The 21,981-nt window shown below is 52.1% G+C and overlaps 1 protein-coding gene across 3 annotated transcripts in view; it reads left to right on the top strand.

Annotated features, from left to right (window-relative positions):
- Positions 1 to 7,486, top strand: part of CRACR2A (calcium release activated channel regulator 2A) — a 118,130-nt gene extending 110,644 nt beyond the window's left edge. For 2 of the 3 annotated variants that reach the window (XR_003791039.1, XM_029204732.1), the window contains 3 exons: positions 238 to 339; positions 2,485 to 2,561; positions 3,952 to 7,486. Coding sequence is in view for 2 of the 3 variants with exons in the window: in XM_029204732.1 (XP_029060565.1) it covers positions 238 to 339; positions 2,485 to 2,561; positions 3,952 to 4,036 (264 nt within the window). In the remaining variant the exon portion in view is untranslated. Of the gene's footprint in view, positions 1 to 237; positions 340 to 1,001; positions 1,105 to 2,484; positions 2,562 to 3,951 lie in introns of those variants that run through there. The other variant, XM_029204734.1, reaches the window with a different exon arrangement.
- Positions 7,487 to 21,981: the final 14,495 nt, after the last annotated feature.

The raw sequence follows: 21,981 nt of genomic DNA, 5'->3' as shown, positions 1-21,981 counted from the left end.
TGAGAGGGCTGGGAGGCACCCAGAGACAGCCTTGAGCACCTTGCAGAAGCCCGGCAAACTGGGGCTCTGGGAGATGGTGGTCCCCTCTGTGCTTTGGGGTGACTCTGCTACCACCAGCCTTTGTGGCAGCAGGGGGTTCACAAGCTAGTTTGTGTCTTTGCAGCCAGTGTTTCCACCTGCCCTTCCCGGTTCTCCTTAAGGATGCTTCTCTCAGTTGGGGGATTATCTGTTCCGCAGGAAGCTGTGGGAGACCGCATTCCCGTTCTTCTGCTGGGCAACAAAGTTGACAACGAGAAGGAGCGGGAAGTGCCACGGGGCCTGGGAGAGCAGCTGGCCAAGGTGAGGGGCGAGCATCCCCGTCTCTCTGGACAGGGAGGGACCCCAAGGGGAGTCGGGCATGTACCCCAGAGCCGGGGTGGGAACCTTCTCTGGGAGCCCCCTGTGAAGTCAGCAGGCGGGCTGTGTGGTGTCCCGGCATCGTGGGGCTGGTCCAGCTGCCGCACGTGGAAGTTTCCGCAGAGAACTTGACTCAGGTGTGGGGAATTTCCCAGACTCTCTTCCTTGGAACTCAGAACTATGAATCCTCAGATAGTAGGAGGTTACTTATTTCAGTCCCCCCAGCTGATCCTTGAATCCCATCATCTGTGTTTCCCTACTTGGTTGCCTTCAGGGATGAAACACTCACTGCCTGTCGGGCAGCGTGCTCTTCCTTGGGCAGCTATGTTAGAGCATCCATCCTTCCTACCGAGACTGAGCGTCCAAGCTGCAAACTCCAGATAAATTCAGGGCGGGCACTGCAAAGCCAGCCATTAAAATGAGCATCGACCCTCTTGCCCAAGCAGGGAACTGTCGCGGCGTGATGGCAATCAGGCAGCAACAAAAGCCATGCTCGCTCCTTGCTTCCTCTACTGCCTCAGGGTGGTTTTCGGGGAACTGTGTGTCTGGGGAGATAGGGCTTCCCAGCCCCAGGATTCCATAATTCTCAGTGTGCTTTGCTCCAGACAGGGACTCAGGACCTCAGAGGCTAGGAAGGCAGGCACAGGTGGTGAAACTCAAGGGAAAAAGGAAGAAGAAAGTCCCACAGCTGCATGTCCACGGGCTGCATCCACAATTCCCAGTCCAAGGAGCTCTGAGCACAAAGGTTTTTGCATTGCGTTTGGCAGAAAAATCCTGACCGGAACCGATGTGAGGCTATTTATGGGTTTTGTTTACCTCACTTTGAATAAATATTCAAATATTTCACTGAAGAATTATTAATATATTTGATTATAGCCTGCTATCCCAGATCCACAGAGGCTATTATATAATATGTATTATAGACAAGTATTCACTTTCTAAAACTCAAAAATTCTGGATTCCAAAATACATCTGGATCCAAGGTTTTTGATTAAGGAACTGCAGACCTGTGTTTTTAGTTTATCATCCCATTTTCTTTTCTTTTCTTTCTTTCTTTCTTTTTCTGTCTTTCTCTCTTTCTCTCTTCCTTTCTAGTGGATAAAAACCCTGTGGCTCCGAGAAGTTAAGTGATTTATTCAAATTATCACCCGGCCCCAGGGGTGGGGTCAGGACTCGAAGCTGGAAGGCAAATCACGTCTCCCAGTTCTAGGTCCTGCGTGCTGCCCACACCCACACAGAGCCTTAAACCTTCCACAGATGGAAGGGGAGTCAGGGCCCAACCGAGGCGTGCAGGGACCAGACCAGGTGAAGGCAGAGGATGGAGCTGGGCCAGCGTTTGCGGGGCCTCCTGATCTGCAACCGCAGAAGTGTCTGCACTCAGCTACCCGTCCCCCCAGGGCGTCAGCCTCCAGGGCTCATGCCAGATGCCATTAGCATTGTCATTAAGGAAGCAGGAAACCTATTAATGGGAGTGATGAGTGGAATAAGATGGGCCTTGGCCATGACACCCCTACCTCCACTCTCACAGTCCAGCTTCTGCCTACCAAAGTGATGGACAATTGTCCCGTGGCGCCAGTGCGGACGGCACGGGCAGCCGGCGTATTAATTAACTGGTGTATGAGTGAACTGTGCCCGTGTCGTGCGGAAAGCAGGCTGCTGGGAGCCCCGCTGTGGCCCGAACAGGCCCACTGCCATTCGTACCCTCCTGAGCCTCAGTTTCCCTGCCTGTAAAGTGGGACGGATGTTGCCCACCCTGGCCTCTGTGTCTCGGCCTGCATCACAGGCTGGTGTGAAAAGAAAGGAGCCCGTACATCCCGGACAGCAATTCCAGAAAGTGTAAAACACAAAGGCAGCAGTGTAGGTCCTATTGTTTTATAGTTGTTACGGCTCCCCTGAGAGATAGTTCCAGAGCCTGCATCAGTCAGGGAGCAGGAGGGACAGAAATCAACCTGGTACAGAGTGGGGAGGGACGACACAAGGAAGTGAGGGTGTGGTAAGTGCAGAGGGGCATTCTCCCACGCCCCCCATGGCTCCCTCCAGCCCCCCCCCCCCATATTCTCCTTCATGCCCTCTGTTCTCTGATTCCAGGAGCACAACCTGATCTTCTACGAATGCAGTGCCTATTCCGGTCACAACACCCAAGAGTCCGTGCTCCATCTGGCCAGGTAAAGAGACACCACTCAACCGGTCCCTCTGTCCATCTGAGCCATCTGGGTAGAGCGGCTGGAGGCCTAGGCCTTTGTGTGGGACCCCAGGGGTGAGGGTCAGCCCTCCAAAACACAGTGACAAAGAGAAAGCCTCGTTGCCTGTCACCCCGCCCGCCCCCCAACTGCAGTCTTCTTCTGAGCCTTAAAGCCTGCCTTTTTCCCAGGGATCCTCTATTTAAATGCAAATCCTCCTGGGAAAGGTCAGATCAGAGGCCCCTCAATGCTGGCTAATATTTTAGCAGGGATTAGTTGGCAGCCAGCTGGGTTATACTATGGGCTCCTGGGGGAGGGGGAGGGGGACCCAAGGAGAGAGGCTGCGGTGGGGGACACAGAGGCACCCAAGAGGACAGCACTCAAAAGATCAGTCCCGAAAGCCTCTGCCTACACTGAGAGTAAAGAAACAGAACCACACAAGCCCCATTTCAATCCTTGGGCAATTCACTCATTCATCCATCTAGGCATCCATCCACCCCTCCATCTGTCCCTCCATCCATCTATCCATCCATCCCTCCACCCATCTGTCCATCCATACAGCCGGCAAATACTGACTAGCGCTCATTTTGCACTCAGCCTTCATCTTGGGGCATCTAAAAAATATTTTTACTTGAGTAACTAAGAGCTCAGGACAACTTCTTCAATGCACTGGAGAGGTGCTGGAGTTATGGAAGACGTAGGGAGCTATGGGGAAAATTCTAGGGTTTTCTCTGCCACTGATTCGCAGGGCAAGTCACCCTGCCTTTCTGAGCTTTGCCCCCAGCATAGGAACATCCATCGTATTTTCCCTGCCCACTCAAGGGTTGTTGTGAAAATCAGAAGACATGCTTCAGGTGAAAGCTCTTGGAAGGTATAAAGCAGGGATAAGATACTTAAGGCTACTTTTAATCCTTCACCTCTTATAGTTAATCTGGAGCTGTGCTCATGCGGGAAGCCCCGCCATAAAGTTAATAACCAATAGATATAATTTCTGAGCCTCTGCTGTGTGCTGGGTACTGTGATAGGCTCTGCAGAGACAAAAGGTACAGTCTCTGCCATCAGCACCTGACTCTCTGCTGAGGGAGCCAGACAGAAGCAGTGCATTACACCCAGTGATGGGGCTATAATGGAGAAAGGATCCACATGCTATCAGCGCATCAGGGGAGACTTCCTGGAGGAGGTGTTATGAAGGACGCATATTGACTACACTCTGGCTTTACAAATTATAGTCGTGCACCTGTGCTCGCCGGGGGAGACTTGGAGGACTCTCTGATGCTCTGGGGAGGGTGGGTCCCTCCTCATGACCCAGATGGTCTGTAACCTGAGGTGCCTAGCAGCTTCTCTGCTGCTGACACTCTACCTTCCCCTCTCCCAGGATCCTCAAGGAACAAGAAGACACAGTGAGGGAGGACACCATTCAGATTGACCGCCCCGCCAAGAAGAAAGCCTGCTGTGGCTGATACGGGTCCCCTAGGACTCCCACCCAGGCCTGAGGCCAGAGGGCCTACCCTGCGTCCTGCACAGATGCCCTCACCAGGGCCCACCCAGACCTTTATCCTTGTCAGCGATGTCCCCCACCCCAAAGGAAGGAAAACACATCCCGTCAGGAAAGCTGCTCTTGGAGCATCTTGGGGTCTTTCTCCCCCTTCTCTGTCTAGACCCAGTTGCCTATTCCTTTCTTGTTTCTCCCCCCAGCTTGGTTTCCTGGGGAAACGACAGATGGGCTTTTCCAGAGAAGCCACCACGTGCCTTTCCCACCTCCCTTCTCGCCCCCTGCCCTTAGGAGCCTCGGCACTGAGGTTGCCATGGCAACTAAGCAAGGCAGACTTGCTGCTTCCTGTAGGCCAAAGACACAGCACTGGGGCAGCTGGTCTGGCCTTGGAGCCTGCTCTCTGGATGGCAGTGGGATACCCTTGGCAGGTGCTTTGTGGACGTTGAGATGCCCGTGGGTGTTGAGAAAAGCACACTGGGGCACCTGCATCCTGTCCCAGCATCTCCCCCCACTGGTCCTGCTCCTTCCCAAGCTTCCGGGCCCCTCCTCTCTCAGCAGCCACCATGCCTCCAGTAGTTGTCCCCTTGGGTTCTCTGAAGCCATGCCTTCTAAAAACCACAGGCTTTGCTCCCCGCCGCCCACCCAGACCCCTGACGCCAAGGTGGATTGTGGGAATAAAGGTACGCCTGGGGTCAGGGAGTGGCTTACTAACTGCTTGACTTCGACGAGGAGATGAAAAGAGAACCAGGGCAACAAAACCATCTGTTGCTAAACAGAGAGGCCGTGTCTGAGGGTATAAATAAGTATACATAGCTGTGTAAAAGCCATTTTCTAAATGTTTCTCAAAATAGCTCTTCAAAATGTGTGCGTGGTGATTAACAGGGTAGATTGCCAGGCGGGCAGGGAGGCCCAACACCAGGTCCGTAGTTACTGATTTCACTTTATGTTACTTTTTTCTAGAAGGCTCTATTTCCTTTTTAAAGTGTGGTTGTGATGTTGACATTTTGCTGGGGTCTGAGCGTGAACAGAGGGTAGCTGTCGGCCTTGGCACCCCTGTGAGGGCCCCGGCACCGGGCACTTGGATGGAGGGGACTGATCTGGGCCCGTGTGTGGGCCCGTCCGCTAGGTGGTGAGGTCCCAACCCCTGGCAGCGCTCCTGCGTCACTGGCTGGTGTCCAGGGGGTTGGCAAGGGCACTCTTGCCCTGGCTGGGAGTTTGGATGCAATGATCATAAATATCACTGCCTATGACCATTCTAGGTCTAGCCCCAGGCCCCCCGTAGGAAATTGGGTGATGTCCATGTGCGGTGGGGCATGCAGGAAGGAAGAGAGCAGAAAGTATCCACGGGCCTCCAAGAAGATGATTCACGACACCTGCACACAGCCAGCCCGACCGCGGGGCGGGAGGGAAAGCCACCGGCCAGAGCTCCCAAGGTTATTCCTGTGGCCTCTTTCCCAAACCAGCCTCAGGGTCAGAGCCCATGGGCCACAAGCAAGCACTAGCCGCCACGTGCAGACTTTCTCTCTCGTCCAGCCTTTGCAGGCCCCTGGGAGCCCACAGAGGTGGGGGACAAAAGCCAGCACTGGGCACCAGGAGGTGCCCAGGACCTTGGGCAAGCCTGCTCCCTCCCGGGCCCCCGTCGCATCAGTAAAATAAGGGGTGGGCTGTTTCATGCTTCAGGATCTTCCTGTTCAGAGGGCTTGTGTCTGACTTATGCTGGCCCCCAGTCCAGGTGTGAAGGGACCCACAGGAAGCTCCTTTCCCTAAGAGAGGGCACTGCTGATGGTCTCACTAGTGGGATGGGTCACCCAGAAGTGGCTCTCCAATGTCTGTGTGTGTGCATGTGGAGGGCAGGCGGAAGAGAGGGGACAGCATGGAGAAAGTGAACAAGCTCTCCCACTTCTGACAAAAAACAGAGATGTCAACGGGACTCATGGGGCCAGCAGGCTGTAGCCGGGGCTCCCTAAGCCCACAGGTGCCTGTGTACCCAGACAGTAGTCCCTGGCTTGGGTTTCGAGCAGGGTGAGCTGACCCTAGTGCCTGGCCTTCCGGCATGTTGGGTAAATCCCCACGAACCCTCAAAGATCCAGGCAGAAAGAGGGGCAGGAAGGGTCGTTAGGCCTCTGCTGCTTCCTTCTCCAACCCCACCTGAAAAAAAAATGGCAGAGAGGGACCTCAGAGAGACTCTCAGAAGTTCTGTGTCCCTAGGTCTCAGCTGCCCCTTCCCTCCCTATTCCTTTGAAACAACCCCAGTGGCCGCCAGCCCGGCCCAGAGCCTAGCACTGTGTGTCAGAAAAGCCTCCTAGCTCCACCCCCTTGCTGATGGCATGACCCTGAGCAAGTCCCTTAAGTAGGTTTCCTGTCTGTCTGTAGACGGGAGGTCTCCATGTCTACCTCACAGGGATGTTTAGGGATCACGGGAGGCAGTGCGTGTGAAGTGCCCAGAGCACATAGGTGCTGACAAGGAGGGGCTATGGTCATGGTCAAGGTGGAGTTTCTGCCCAGACCCCTTGCCTTGCCTCAGTTTCAGATTTCATAGCAGCTAACACTAAGCGTCCTCGTAACTGGGAACTGCACGGACACCACCTCGTTTGTGCGCCTGCTTGTCCAGCCCATCCCCCCGGCTTCTGAGCTTGTGTCCGGCACTGCCTCTTGGCCCTGCCTGTCTTTGTCCTGCGGGTTTCCTGGTTCTCCAGTCGGACCCACGTCCCACCACTCTCCCTCCCTGCCGTGGTTCTCCCGGACTCAGCCCGTTCCGGTGCTTACCCAGGGATGCTCTGTGCTCGTCGGCATCCCTGGCCCCATGCTCGCTCCCCGATTCCGATTCCTTGGGCTTCTCCCGGGTCTGCTGCTGCCTTCACCCTGAGGGGCCACCACGAGCTCCATCACCACACCGACAGCCCTGTCGCTTTGCTCCTCGTCCCGCACTTATTTCCCCTCACAGCCCCTCTGGGGTCTTTTCTGTTCCTCTGTGGTACCCCGACTTTCTCCCACTCTCCCCGCCCTGTACTCTTTCCCCGGTGTTCATACCTCTGCCCAATCTTGGAGTCCCCTCCCCCCTTCTCTCCCCCGGGCCCACAGGCGGCGTCTGCATCCTCCATCATAAATGGCTCAACCCTTTGTCTCTGTCATGAGTGGTCACTGCTCCAAAGGGTCTTAAACCGATTTCAGCTAAGGCGTTAATGCCAGTGGTGTTCAGGGCCATATTGATACTTTAACAAAGAACTCTAAAGGAGAGAAAACGTTAACTCAAAGGAATAAATCCTTAGTGCTAGACTATCAAGCACCCTAGTGAGTCATGGGGGTCAAATATTTAGGACAGAGCTGCTTCTCCTGTACTCCTCTTAAAGATCTCAGTTTGCTTCATGTACTCTGGGGCTCTATTTCTAAGTCCTTATATATTTTTAAAAAATGTTTACTGGAGTATATAGTTGATTTAAAATGTTGTGTTAGTTTCTGTTATACAGTAAAGTGAATCAGTTATACCTATACATATATCCACTCTTTTTTAGGTTATTTTCCCATATAGGTCTTTACAGAGTATTGAGTGAGTTCCTTGTGCTCTACAGTAGGTCCTTAGTAGTCATCTGTTTTATATATAGCAGTGTGTATATGTCAATCCCAGTCTCCTGATTTATCCCTCCCTTGGTAACCATAAGTTTGTTTTCTACATCTGTGACTCCTTGGTAACCATAAGTTTGTGTTCTACATCTGTAACTCTATTTCTGTTTTGTAAGTAAGTTCATTGGTACTCTTTTTTTCAGAATCCACATATAAGTGATATTATATGATATTTGTCTTTCTCTGTCTGACTTACTTCATTCACTTGTATGTTTATAATGGTATCTCTTCTTGAGGAATTGACCCTTTATCATCATAAAATGTGCTGCTTTGTCTTTAGTCACAATTTTTGCCTTAAAGTCTGTTTTGTCTGTTGTTAGTACAGCCGCTCCAGCTCTTTTGGTTGATACATCTTCCTCATGATACATCTTCTCTGCCCTTTTACCTTCAACCTATTTGTGCCTTTGAATCTAAAGTGGTTCTCTTGTAGACAGCATGTAGCTGGATCACGTTTTTAAATCTTTTCTTCCAGTCTCTGCTTTTTAATTGGAAAGTTTAATCTGTTTATATTTAATGTGATGGGTAAAGTATGATTTGTGTCAGCCACTTTGCTATTTCTTTTCTGTATTTCATATGTCCTTTTTGTTCCTCTATTCCTCCACTACTGCCTTCTTTTGTTGTTTGTATTGGTTATTTTCTACTGTACAACTGTAATTCTCTTGTAATTTTATTTACTATGTATAATTTATTTGTTTTCTTGGTGGTTGCCCTGGGGCTCTCCATTAATATCTCAATTTACAACAGTTTGGATTAATAATGACTTAATTCCAATAGTATAAAAAATTTGTTCCTGTATAGTTTCCATTCCCCCCTCCCTGTTATTATTATAAATTACATCTTTATACATTTTATGCCCATCAACATAGATTTGTATTTATTGCTTTATGCAGTTGTCTTTTAAGTCAGTAGAAAGGAGTTACAAATAAAAAATACATTTATAGCATCTTAACTTATTTATGTAGTTTTACCAGTGCTCTTTATTTTCTCATGTTGACTGAAGTTGCAATTTAGTGTCCTTTTATTTCAGTAGTATTTCTGGTAGGGCAGGTCTGCTAGAGACAAACTCTCTCAATTTTGTTTATCTGGAAATGTCTTAATTTATCCTTTAGTTTTGAAAGATAGTTTTACCAGATATAGAACTTTTGACTGACAGGGTTTCTTCCCCGCCCCGGTCAGTACTTTGACTTTACCATCCCACTGTTTCTGGCCTCCATGGTTTCTAATGAGAAATCATCTGTTCATCTTATTGAGGATCCTCTGTATGCGATGAGTTGCTTCTTTCTTGCTGCTTTCAAAGTTCTTTGTCTTTGTCATCCAGTGGTTTGATTTTTATGTGTCTAACAATAGATCCCTTTGAGTTTATCCTACTTGCAGTTCACTGAGCTTCTTGGGTGCATAAATTAGTGGCTTTCATCAAATTTGGGGGGGTTTTGGTTATTATTTCTTTAAATATTATTTTTGTTTCTCTCTCCCTTTCCCTTCCTTATAGAACCTGATTGTGCATATGTTGGCGTGCTTGATGGCGTCCCACAGGTTTCTGAGGCTCTGTTCATTTTTCTTTCTTTCTTTATTTTTTATTTGTGTTCCTCAGACTGGATAATCTCAATTGCCTTATCTTCAAGCTCACTAATTCTTTCTTCTGCCTGCTCAGATATGCTGTTGGGACCCTCTAGTGAATTTTTCATTACACTTCTAGTGAATTTTATTATTGTACTTATTAACTCCACAATTTCTGTTTGATTCTTTTTGATAATTTCTGTCTCTTTATTGATATTCTCTGTTTGGTGAGACATTGTTCTCACACTTTCCTTTAGTTACTTAGACATGGTTTCCTTTAGGTCTTTGAACATATTTTAAATAGCTGGATTTAAAGTTTCAAAGACCTCACACTGGTAGCCATCTGACCTGTGCACAAATCAAGCTCTGCTTGCCATCCCTGCTTTCTTTCTCCCACTTCACACAATGTAGCCAGGACTCTGGTCTCATTCCTTAGCCCCATCCCAAACCTCCTCCCCAAAGTCTTTCTTCTCTTCTAGATTGGAGGAGGGACCTTAAAATCAGAAGTTGTTTAGATCTGAGAAACCCTCCCCTCCACCTTGAGCCTTTGGCTGCCCTGCTGGAGAAGAGCTGCTCAAGGAGGTGTCCAGTTCCCTGGGGAAGTGAAGGGAGGCCAGAAATCCTCACGCAGTGTTCCCCCTCCTGCCAGGAATCCAGACATTCCACAAAGCTTCACTCACAAGGGATAGGTGTGGGAAGACTGCAAATCAGAAGCTTATTTAAAAAGCAGTTTAATTACTTCAAAATAATGAAATCACAATATATAAGCATACAAAAACCATGACTCAGCTGTCCTGTTGCTGACTGGCCCTAGGTTTCCTGCTATTTCTCCTCCTATCATTCTGGGGAACAGAAAGTGGCTCTACAGATTCCAACCAATTCAGTCAAAATCTGTACTCATTAGTTATTCCCTCCCTCCTTATCCCGGGGTGTGTGATGGTCGGCAGGATACGGGAGCTTTCTAAACCTCCCCACTTCCTAACTATTAATGTTTCTATTAATAGACATGCTAATTAGCAGCAGCAGTAACAAAGAACACCATAACTCTACCTTTCACACAAATAGGGCACATAATCAAAGTGCCCTGTTTAGGAAGGACCCGAATGGTGCTTGGCAGAGGACCTGAGATCAATGTGGAGCCTGAGGAGCGCTCGCGAGGCTGGGCCATTTATCATCCTTGGGCAGGACTGGGTCAGGTCCAGGGACTGATCCCCTCCAAGGGCTGCGGCTTTATCAGGGCTCGGGCTCTGAGCCGGAAGTGGTAATTGCAGGCCCTTGTCACAGCACCGGGAGATTCCACTCCCCCAAAATAAGGACTCCTAGTTCCAGTGAGGCCTGTGCTATCATAATGATTATGACCGCACCCACCTGACCTGTAAAAATAAATACTACACATAAAAACACTGCACCCCTAAGCGAACATGCCCAAAGACATGGAGAGAGAAGAGGATGGAATCTTTTCTGACTCAAAAAGAAGAATTGAAACGTGGTGCTCAAGGGGCGTAAGAATGAGTTTGGGTCACGTGACTACGGAAGTGGGGTTCAACGAGCAGGTGTAGAACTAGGTCACGGGCAGAGGGTTGGGTGATCCAACCTCCAGTCCATGGGTTGCCGGGCCGTTCTGTAAAGTTTGGGTGTGGGGTTTATCTATACACAGTGTCCACGGACCGCTCCCCTAAGGGCACGAACATTCACCTCTGTCACCTCATTTTGGGCACAGTGGCCAGCAGTGTTTGCCTAAAGGTCCAGTTAAGAGCAGAGCCTCGTGTGTCGAGAGCAAGGCCCACCACTTGGTGGGTCACTCCGCTGGACCCCTGGACCCCTGTGGCCTAGTAGACCCATGGGGTTTGCCCGCTGGCTCCAGTGAGGAGCTGCTTCCGGCTTTAATACAAAGCACTGAGGATCATTCCAGCTGCTGCGGTTTGATTGCCTTTCAGACAGTGTGAGGCCCATCAAAGCCTCTGTCTCATCACCCTGCAGCCGCCGCGGCTCCCACTGGCAGCTCGACAGCTCAATCTGACTTGGGCTCCGTGCCTCTGAGCATTAAAAGATACTTCCCTGCCCGGCCCTCTTCTTTCCTGGTGTGGAACCAGCCACCTTCACCCAGGCGCTGCCTCTCCCAAAGGCTTTCTCTAGCCCCTAAAGACCTGTGCAGAGTGAGAACCTACATACAAGTTTGTGGCATTGGGCAGAACCTGGACCTGCCTGATGCTCTGAGCCCCAGCTTCCCAGGCTATAAAACAGTTCTCTCTGCCCGACTACCCTCACCAGGTGTGTGTAGGTCAAATGAGAACCCTGGGGACAGGGCTTAGTCAACCGAAAAGCTCTAGGCAAACTAGTTATCACATCTATCTCCTGTGAAGAGGCCAGAGCAAAACACAATAGGCAAGAGAGAAAATCCTTCAAGTCTTGGTACTGGGAGCAGCTGGGGTCTCACGCAAGAGCATTTCCCATTTCCCTAGGCTAATAAAACAAGGAAAACCTGCATTCCTCCAAGCTAGACACTTGGTCTAAGAACACTCTGTATCTTCCCCCTCTGCGTTGAAGGTGGACAGGGGGCCCCGGCATCCAGGCTCCAGGCTCCCCCTGGCAGGGTTCATGTCTCATTCACTTTTGTATTTACTAGGGCCTGGCACGCAACAGACACCGGAAGGGTGGATGGGCGGATTTTAAGACTTTAGCTACCACACTCCTAATCGAACCATCTTTACCCTCATGGCTTATGAAACACTTTCACTTTGTCATGAGGCACAAGTTCTGGCCTTGGAGGGCAGTGAGTGATGGCTGCTCACACTGTTGTGAATGTACTTAATGCCTCTGAATTGTACATTTAAAAATGGTTAAAATTGTAAATGTATGCTATGTCTATTTTCCCACAATACATTTTTTGAACAACCTCTTTCACAAACGTTTATGTTCCATGAATGAGTGAAGGATGGATCCTCTTCAGTGCCACCACTGAGGCTCTAAAACACCCGATGTTTGTGTTGGGCCGTGTCAGGAGATGAGGGAGCAGGAAAGGAAGACCAGCTTGCTGACAGCCCTCGAGCTTCAGGGCACCGAGGGGAGGAAACACCTGGAAACCCACAACTATACATTGACGCATCATAAAAACACCATGAGGGGCTTCCCTGGTGGCGCAGTGGTTGGGCGTCCGCCTGCCGATGCAGGGGACGCGGGTTCGTGCCCCGGTCCGGGAAGATCCCACGTGCCGCGGAGCGGCTGGACCCGTGAGCCATGGCCGCTGAGCCTGCGCGTCCGGAGCCTGTGCTCCGCGGCGGGAGGGGCCACAGCAGTGAGAGGCCCGCGTACCGCAAAAAAAAAAAAACGAAACACCGTGACAACGACCCCAGGCTCCCCTCCCTGCAGGGCCCCGAGTGAACTCCCCCAGCCCACTCTGCCGGCCTTGCTGCCCCTGCCCACCTGTGCACACCCGTCTCTTTAGGAGTTTGGCGCCTCTCCTTGGAGACAAGCTCCTGGGGATGAGGGGACCTCCATACACAGAAGGCCAACGGTAAGCATAGCCTGGCCCCAGAGTAGGGGCCAGAGTGGGCTGGATGACAACAAAATTGAATGACAGAGTCTTTTGTCGTTCCTGGAATTTTGTTGCATTGGCAAATATGCATTCCTACAACAGGAACTATGTTACCTTAGCACCCAGAAATATTTTGGTTTTGCAGAGATTTATGGGGTAAGTTTATGGGAAGGAGACTAGGCACTGGTACAGAAGCACTGGGCTGGGGGGAGGGAGCTGAGTACCGTCTTCAGGGGTAAGGGGCTGACTTTGGCATCATGCCAAGAGGACAAGTTTAGAACTAATCAACGCAGAGGACAGGGCTTTCGCGTCATCCCAGGGAAGTTTACTCAGTGACTGCCGTCCAGCAAAGGAGCAGGCTGCCTCGTGAGGTACTGAGCTTTCCGACACTAGAGGCATTCAAGCAGATGTTGAGGTTCTGCTTTAAGGAGTGCAGGTGAGAAACTACATACCATGAGCTGCCAGGCCCTCACCTCCAGCCCACTGACCCCAAGAGTCTAGGATTCTTCTGAGCGGAGGTCGAAGTGACAGTATGTAGTATAAGTGTGTGACAGGGGGTCAGGATGGGTTACACCAGGAGGCTCCCCTGGCCCAGGAGAATGTTGGGCCAGTTCACATCTCGAGTTCAGTTTCCCACTACCCCCCCCCCTCCCCCCCCCAGCCTGTGTCGCCCTCCCCCAGTCAGCAGGGAAAGCACCTGCCTAAAAGCACCACAGAGAGCCAGCCGTGCTCCTACAGCTTCCCCGGCGGAGGGAGAGGCGCTGGATCCTCGCCAGCGTCCTGCCAGCTCCTCCACTGTGGCAAGCGAAATTACCAGCTTCGTACTGCAGATCTATTTAAGTCAGCCTTTCACGTCTGGTGGATTTAAAGACATGCTAGAAGTCAGCGTCCTGAATGTAAGACACAAACAAGTAGATGAGGCTGCGTTTTCCTTCCTTCGTGCCAGCCCCGCCCTCTCTCCCTCCTCCCCGCCTCCTGCGCCCTCCCAGAGCAGTTTTCATTCATGAGGCCCATTTTCCCCCTCCCCACCCCACCCCTTCTCTCAATGGCATGGAAGTCTGCAGCCTGAGCGGTGGCTGGGCGCCCCTGGGGTCTGGGTTCCCTCCTCAGCTCATAGGAGACAAGGGAGACCACCCCACGGGCATGCGGGGCACCCTCACTCCCAGCTCAATCCCTGCCTGGCCAGGGGGTCATCTGCATTGGCCGTTGTGTGCAAATGCAGTGCCAGGCTGACCCCAGAGCTGGGCTCACCAAGCCCCCTCCTGTCCCAGATGAGGAGACTGCAGCCCACTTACCTGGCGGTCACGGCCAGCCTTCCCAAATCTCCACATTCTGTTTTCCAGGAAGGCTGTTTGCTCTCTCCAGAGCCCCACAGCTCCCGATAAGCCACTGTGAACACCTCACAGGCTGCTGTCACAGCAGGGGTCACAGTCTGTGCCCAGATATTCTGGAGCCTTGGCCCACTTTGGTTGATCTAACCCAATTTTCTCCTGCCGTAATTTAAGCCATATTCCCTCTAATCTCTGAGCATCACCGCTTTGAGGCTTCATGAGCAGACCCGGCAGCATGTCCTCCATCTACAGGTAGGCAGCCAGGATTGCAGGGATTACAGTAGTAGAATCTGGAGAGCTGCTTTCCCAGAAACGACCCACCTACCGCTCCGCCCCAGTTGCACAAGGAAGGTGAGGCTTCCAACCTGAGGTTCTCAGCTTTGGATGCCCATTGAATCACCTGGGGAGTTTTTCTTTATTGTTACTATTTATTTATTTTTGTTTATTCTCCTTTTACTTGTTTTATTTATTTTGTTATTTTAAAATAATTTTTTAAAAAGATAATAATATTGTGCTTCTTTTGGGAGGGGTATTATCTGGTGTCTGTTTAGTGTTTGAAAGTGTTCCTTTAATTTTGTTATTTTACTGATAATACATTGGTGGATTATTTCTTTCAACGCACTTGGTTGGTAAGTACTAAGAAAAAAAATAATACCAATCCTTGTATCATTGGACTCCCCCCACAAGAAATTCTTATTTAATTAGAAGTTAAAAGACCTTTTAAAAAATTGTTTACTATTACCAATATTAACAATGGCATGGAGTAGTAGAAAGTGAAAAACCCACCTGTGTGTGAACTCCTCCTCAGATCTGCTCTCTCGTGCCTCTGTCTCCACCCACAATCTTCCCTCTGTCTGGATTCCTTAAGGGCATTTCAAAGGTTTGCCTCTGTCCACACAGCTGGTCATGAGCGAAGCAGATGGCCTAACAGGGTTCTGAGACCTCCCCAGTACTGCAGACCCTCTCATTACCAGGCCTGGACAGTGGTCAGTGTAGGTGATCCCTACACTCAGGGGGAGAGTTGGGGCTCAGGTGCTGCACCCCATCACCCTGTGTCTGTTGGTCTATAGCACATACCCGAGCGCGCGTGCACACACACACAAACGCACGAATCCACACACTCCACCTATTCCAATTTCATCCCTGACTCCCTTCCCAATCGTCCTACTGTTACCCACCAGGGTTCTTGGCCTCCTTAATCAGTCGAAATTGACCAGAGGCCAGACAGGAAATTCAGGCAAGGCTTTATTGGGGCCCCTGCTGAAGCAGGGGGGGAGTGAGGACAAACGTCAGGTTCCCTTGCTTGCTGTCTCCCCGATGGGGGGCAAGCCTGTTTCCCATATGGGATGAGGGTAGGGCTGTGTCCAGGGGTCAGGCCAGAGGGGTGGCTTAGGTGTTTTGCCCACTCCTTAGGTGGTGTTGTGTACAGGGGGCATGCGCAGTGCCCTGATTTTGCTCCAGACTCTTCAAAAGTGGCAGCTGGGTTTTTTGGTCTCTTTGTATCTTTTGGTCCAGAATTTGCCCCAACTGAGCATGCACTGATTATTTTTGGTCCCGTACAGTTTCTTTGTATTTTGTTGCTTAAGGAGAGATATGTCCAGGTACAAGCATTGCAGCAAAGGGTCCCAGGTCCCAGCCTGTCTCACTACCATGATGGTGTATACAAAGAATGTCACCTGCCATCTCAGTGAACAAAGGATGTTGCGGCCATAAAGCTATCAGCCACTGCAGCCCAACTGAGGGGATCTCAGGACGGAGGAAAACAGGACACTGGCCTTAATTAACTTACATGTCAAAGAAATGACTTCTATGAGCCCAGACTCTTGCATCTTCCCTTACATAGAAAAGCACTAAATTCATTAACTTGAGATGTCTGGTTTTGTTTTTTCTGCTTTTTTCTTGAGTTAGCAGTAATCTTTCGATGTTCCAGTTCCTGGTTTGGGGGTTTGTTTTGCAAAAATTCTTATATATCCTAGCTTCTCCCCTACCTCTTTGGAGTGGTCCCTCAGAGCCATCTGAGAGGCTGTCTCCCGGGCTTCAGTCCTCAATACGTCTGCCGAATAAAACATAATTCTCAACTTTTAGGTTGTGCTTTCTTTTCTTTTTTTTCAGTTGACAATAGCTTAAACTACTTTCCATGAAACTTTGCATACGTGCCATCCTGCCAAGCAATACGCTCCCCCAGGGGCTCAGAGCCAGTGAAGGAGCTACTAGCAAAGAGAGGGCTGGAAGTGACAGAGTCTGCAGATGCTGGTGGAGGGGAGAGGCGAGCAGGGTGAAGTTGCCCCTGGGTTTACAGGGGGAGGATGGGTAGAGGCAGCTGGGTTTTAACACAGGATTTAATCAGGGTCTGAGGACTGAAGGATAAGCGGAAGGTGGGAGGGGAGCAGCCCGGCTGTCAGGAAGAGGAAGCGGTTTGGGGTCCAGCAGGGCTGGTGCAAGTCCCATGGGCTGGAGCAGAGCGAGGGAGGAGGGTTCTGGGGCGGAGGACGTAAGCAGAAGAGGCCGGAGCTCAAGAGCCTCCCCGAGCCTTCAAGAGGCTTTTAAATATCACCTGCCGGTGACAAGGAGCCACTGGAGGGTTTCAGCAGGGGAGTGGCGCTCAGATTTGCCATTGTGCTCGAAGAGGGTGGAGTGGAAGGATGAGGACAGGACTGGAGGCCGGAAGACAAGTTAGCATCTGTCACCCTGGTCCCGGAACACGACAGTGAGAGAGGCCAGGTGTGGTGAGGAGAGGGGAGGAAGGAAAACCTCCGAACCAACCAAGCTCAGCTCTCGCCGGGGTCCACATGTGTCCACTAGCCACCGTGCTGTCCGCCTTGGCCTTCCCAGGGTCCATGTGCATCCGGGATCCCCAGTACGTCCCCGCCCCGTACTTTAAGTCATTAAATCTCCAACTTAGTTGAATTTTTACTTGACGTTTCTCCAACTAAATCCAGAGAGCCTTATTTAGCAAAGGGGATTTCTCAGAATGAAGTTGGGGCTTAGGGATTATACACTGCAGACCTCAAGCCAGAAGAATTAAATTGTGTATCATCCACGGCTTGGAATTCCCCAGGCCATAGTTCCCTCTACGATCATGAGTAAACAAACCTAGCTGTGGTCTGTGGACTGGAAGAGAATAACAGAAAACCCACAAGTACCTGGCACTTTGGAGTTTACAAGTCTCTTCTGTGACACCCTCTGTGGACCATTTTCTCTCTGTGGAAGCATGAGGAACTCCTCCAGAGCATGGCTGGGACTCATCCAACCCAGGACCTTAAGTCTGGGGCCAGGTTGCTGTTTAGATGTGATCGCATCTACTGGTCATCTCCCCCAGGCCTCCCCTGATCCCCGACGCCGGCCCAGCCCTACTTCCCCCTCTGGTCCCCTCACCTTCTGCAGAAGCCCACCTCTCCAAAGGCCCACTCGTTAGGAACACGGTAGGAGTGATGCTTGAAGGGAATCTAATCAGAGATAATCAATAGGCAACATTAGCAGAGCTGAATTAACACCCCGCTGGATGAGCGTCACCCAGCCCTGGCCAGCTGGCAGCCGTATCCTTAATTCCATTTCCGCTCAGTTATTAAAATGATTTTCCAAGAGATAGTCCCAGCTCAGCAGAGTCACAGACTCATAACGGAGCTGAGAGCCTGGAGGGACCTGGCAGCCTGGTCCCTACCGCCCACTCTGCTGCATGTTGGCAAAGCCGCCGTGATGTCGTGCTGCAGTCCTGGCGAGAACTTGTTTCCCCCTCGAGCCTTTATTTCTCGCCCTGACCCCTGACGGCCCAGCAGCCGTTCTACTCTCCCCACTAAAGAGTCTGGGGCAGGATCTCCTTGGAAAACTCTGAGTCCAGGGTCACAAAATAAGAGGCATAGAGTCGCAGAAGCAGGAAATCACAGTTTCGTCATCTGGGTGGAGGCCTGGAGACGGTTCTAGGCTAGCACCTTCCTTGCATAGGTGAGAACAAACGCGGAGGCCTAGCAGGGATGGTGCTGACCTCAAGGCCACGCGGCAGGTAGGTTCCAAGGGCAGGAGCGTCGCGGTCAGAAGCCGTCCTCGGCCCATTTGGCAAATATCCCCCAGCACCCAGAAGACCTAAGATGGGCGGGGTCTGTGCTCGACACAACGCAAACACAAGTGAGATGCAAACCCGCCCTCCAGGAGATCACCGTCGAGGGAGGCACAAAAACGGACGCTGACAGTACAGCAGGGTACCACGCCTGGGCACACATCCGCCCAGAGATGCAGGGAGCCAGGTGGGGCTCCGCGGGGCTGTGTGTCCCAGCCCTGGAGGGGCTCAACTGGACCCAGGTCAGAGCCACAGCTGCAAACACAGTCATGACAGCAAACCCATGCCAGCTCCCCTCGTCCCGGGCACGGGTCCCACTTAGCTCCACCACTGTCCTCTGAGGAAGGTGACAGGTTACCTCCAGTGTGCAGGTAGAGAAAACTGGGGTGGAGAGGCTGCAGGTCACGCAGCCAGGAGGTTATGGGAGAATCGGGGTTTGAATGCGGTCCTCCAGCCCAGAGCGTGCACTCCACTGTGCCTCAGGCTCCTCCCACGCGAGGGGACCGCGGGTCCTCCGTGACGACACCGCGGGAGCCTCCCATCACAGGCAGGTGTGCGCTCTGGCTCCAACTCTGCACCACGTGGCGGGCGGCGTGAGTCCCATTTAACAGCCTGAGGTCCCCCAAGGCCTGGCCCCGCTCTGACTCCCCACCCCATTCTAATCCGGGCATCCTCAAGCTTCCTTCCGAATCGTTTCCAGGCAACGGCGGATCGTGTGCCTTGTCCCCTTGGCCCCAGAAAGCAAGCACTCTGACCCACTGTGGGCAGAGGCTTTGCCTGGAGGGGCTTCTCCCTCCCAGGGGCGCCTGCACATTCTTGCCTGGGACCCTCAGTTCTGAGAACAAGGAGCTACCGTCTCACTGTGCAGGATGCGTTCCCGGCCATCGAGTACTATCTCATCTAACCCTTGCAACAGTCTGGGACAGAGGTGTGATCATGATGCCATCTAAGAGAGAAAGGTTTCACACAGGCACGAGCAATTCCAGTACCTCGCTGCGGGTCTCAGCCATTGGCTGGAGGAGCCAGGCTACAGTCCCAGGTCTGTTTAGGCTGGCTGGAGTTCAAGGTGTCATCCATGACTGTGAAGCTGAGTGGGAGCCTGAGAAGCCTGTGTCTTTGGCTTCAAGCTCCATCCAACCGAGCTAACCAACTGTGGCCAGGAAGCAATTGTCATAACATCAGAAACCCATTACGACCCATGGAGACGCTGAAAGATGCTTCAGGAATACGCTCTGTGAGTGGAAAGTGATGCTGAGCATCACGGTCCCCTGGCAACAGCCGCCTGGGGCTGGAAGACAGAAGTATCCCGGCGCACACATCAGCCTGGTGCGGACCCGACGCGCCCTCCTGCCTCCCGGACAATTGCATCCCTCGAGCTGTCCTTGTGGGAAGAGCAGTACGACCTGACACCAGAAAGGAAGAGGCAGACGATCTCAGAGCTGCACAGATTGCCCCTCTGCGCTTCCCTGTTGCGGAGAGGCAATCCTACAAGGCAGCCATCTGAACTCCAGCCATTTTCCACCAGCATCCGGAGAAGCCTCCTCTCCACCCTCCACCCGGGGCTCCTCGGGGTCCTGCCAGGTGTACTTTGCACGTACATTTTCTGTGGCTGATTTTCTGAAATAGGCAATAAGTTAAGTCTATTGCCATTTTCCAGGGGAAGCAACTTCCAAATTGAGTTCATTAGCCGGAGAGCATGTGTGGCCTGCCAACCTTGTCCTGTCACTTTCCTGTTTAAAGCTCCAGTGTCTTCTCAGTGACCGAGGAAAAAGTCTGCCTTGACACGGCCCCAGGCTCGCGACCGCGGACCCCGGCTGCATCCCAGGCCTCCCTTCTCCCCGTTCCCCCAGCCCCGGCCTTTTCCTTTTCTCTGCTCTTCTTTTCACACGTGCCTCCCTGTGTGGACTCCTTTGGGCGGGGCCTTCGCACCTGCCGTTTCTGCCTACGCATCCCCTACCTCTCTCTCCCTTACTCTCCCCTCCTCTTCTGCTTTGTCAAGTTTCCGTTTGAAGTCATATCTTCAGAGCGGCTCTCTTGATCCCCTAACAGTCTCTGCTCCCTCGTAATACGTCTCACTCTTGTGGAGCATCTGTTCCTGGCGCCTGCTTTGTTCTCTGCTCTATTCCCAGTGCCTGGCGTAGTGTCTGCTGCCCAGGAGGGGCCGCGACAAGTCTATGGAATGAGGAAATTGGAGGAGGCTCCTCACGTAGCTCTCCTGGGTCCACCTGGGACCAGAACCGGAGCCACTGTGTTGAGGATGGCTCAGCACCCACGCCTAAGCTGGGAGCCACCTCCAGGTAACAGGTGGGGGTGTGTCTCCTTCCCCTGCCAGGTAGGTCTTCCACGTTTGGTGATCACACAGGATTCCTAGATCACACCCTCCTCCCCGCATAGGCGTTCTCCTGAGAGACGCACTCCTGGCCCTGAGCACAGAGGAGGACCCTCCTGTCCTGTTCTTTCCCCGACTCACCACGCCGTCGTGGCACACGCCTCTGTCACAGTAATGACGATTTATGCCAGTGGAGTGTTGGCCGGTTATTTCCTGTTCGGTGTAGCCAGGCAGCTCTGGAGCATTTCCGTGGCTGCTACTGCAGTCAAGATGGGTCTCGCGGGTCTTACCGGTCCCCGCCTCCTCTCTCTTGCTGGTTCCCGGAATGTACTTCTGAGTCTCTCACTCTAGCCGTCAAAGAGAATAGGTGTCCCCATTCTAGAAACTGAATATGTTATTGACCCAAAGCAAATATGACGTTTCCTGGGAAAAGCAGTGTGAGTTGAATTCCAAGGTGAAGTAAATGCTGCAAACTCCTACTGCACTTCCCCAGGATGCAGCTCGGGCCCTAGGCCAGCTGGGTCTCAAGGTCACCAGGAGGTTCTTAGAAATGAGAGCCACAAGGGAAGGCCGTGCCCAGAGCACCCCAGGTGGGGCTGTGGCATCTCAGTAATTGAGGAGCTTTTCATTCTAACGGAAGGCCACATGTATCTTGGTGCCAGGCGGTCGCTGCCTGCCGAAAGGCTGGGTGACAAACGTCAAGACCTCAGCGAGCCGCGTGGGAAGGCTTTAATGAGCTAACGAGCAAAGCCACAAAGCAGGCCACTCCTGCCCAGGGCCTTTGGCAGAACTCTGCACGTGTGTCGCCTGCAGTGCTGTCCCCGAACCCGGGGCCTCAGCCTGCAGCCCCAGGGCCTAGCCCGCTGCTGACCGTGCATGGCGGTGCCTGCTGTTCCCCCAGGGCCGTCAGAGGCCCACGGGCCTCAGGCGCTGGCGCCCAGCCATACTTCTCAATGACAGGGTTGGAAAGCAGGCAGAAATGTTATTACTATAGTAACCATAAGTGGAATTTCCATCGTACTTTCCATTTCCAAACGTGTTTTCTAGTTCTTTCATTTCATCCGTGTTACCTCCTTTCAGTCTTACCTGGCCCAGACTCACGTGGTTAGTTAAGCACCAGCGCTGGGGTTCGACCGGGTCCTTTGGCTCCAAAGCTCCGTCATGTGGCAGAGTCATCCAGGGATGGACGCTCACCTTGGGAGGTGGGGACCGCATGGGCCTGGGTCCTTGGCGCAGCACCCTGGGGGTTTCCTCTGCCCCGTGTGTTCTGGCTTCTCTTGAGGCCGAGTCATTGGCTACAGCCTAGAGGTTGGTAAAGACGCTTTTCACTTCTGCGGTGTGAGATGACCTATCGCTAGGGTACAGGAAGGGCTCCGGGCCTTCTCTGAAAGTGACAGGCTGGGCCGCCGTGGGCAGTTTGCGGAGAGCAGGGCAATTCAGCAGGGTCTCTCTCTAGAGCAGATCAGGCCCCCCACCACCACCTGGA

The sequence above is a fragment of the Monodon monoceros genome, unplaced genomic scaffold, assembly GCF_005190385.1.
Source record: "Monodon monoceros isolate NGI ecotype Baffin Bay Population unplaced genomic scaffold, NGI_Narwhal_1 Super_Scaffold_6, whole genome shotgun sequence".
NCBI lineage: Eukaryota > Metazoa > Chordata > Mammalia > Artiodactyla > Monodontidae > Monodon > Monodon monoceros.
The sequence above is the reverse complement of the archived record's forward strand: the minus strand, read 5'-3'. Positions and strand labels throughout refer to the sequence as shown.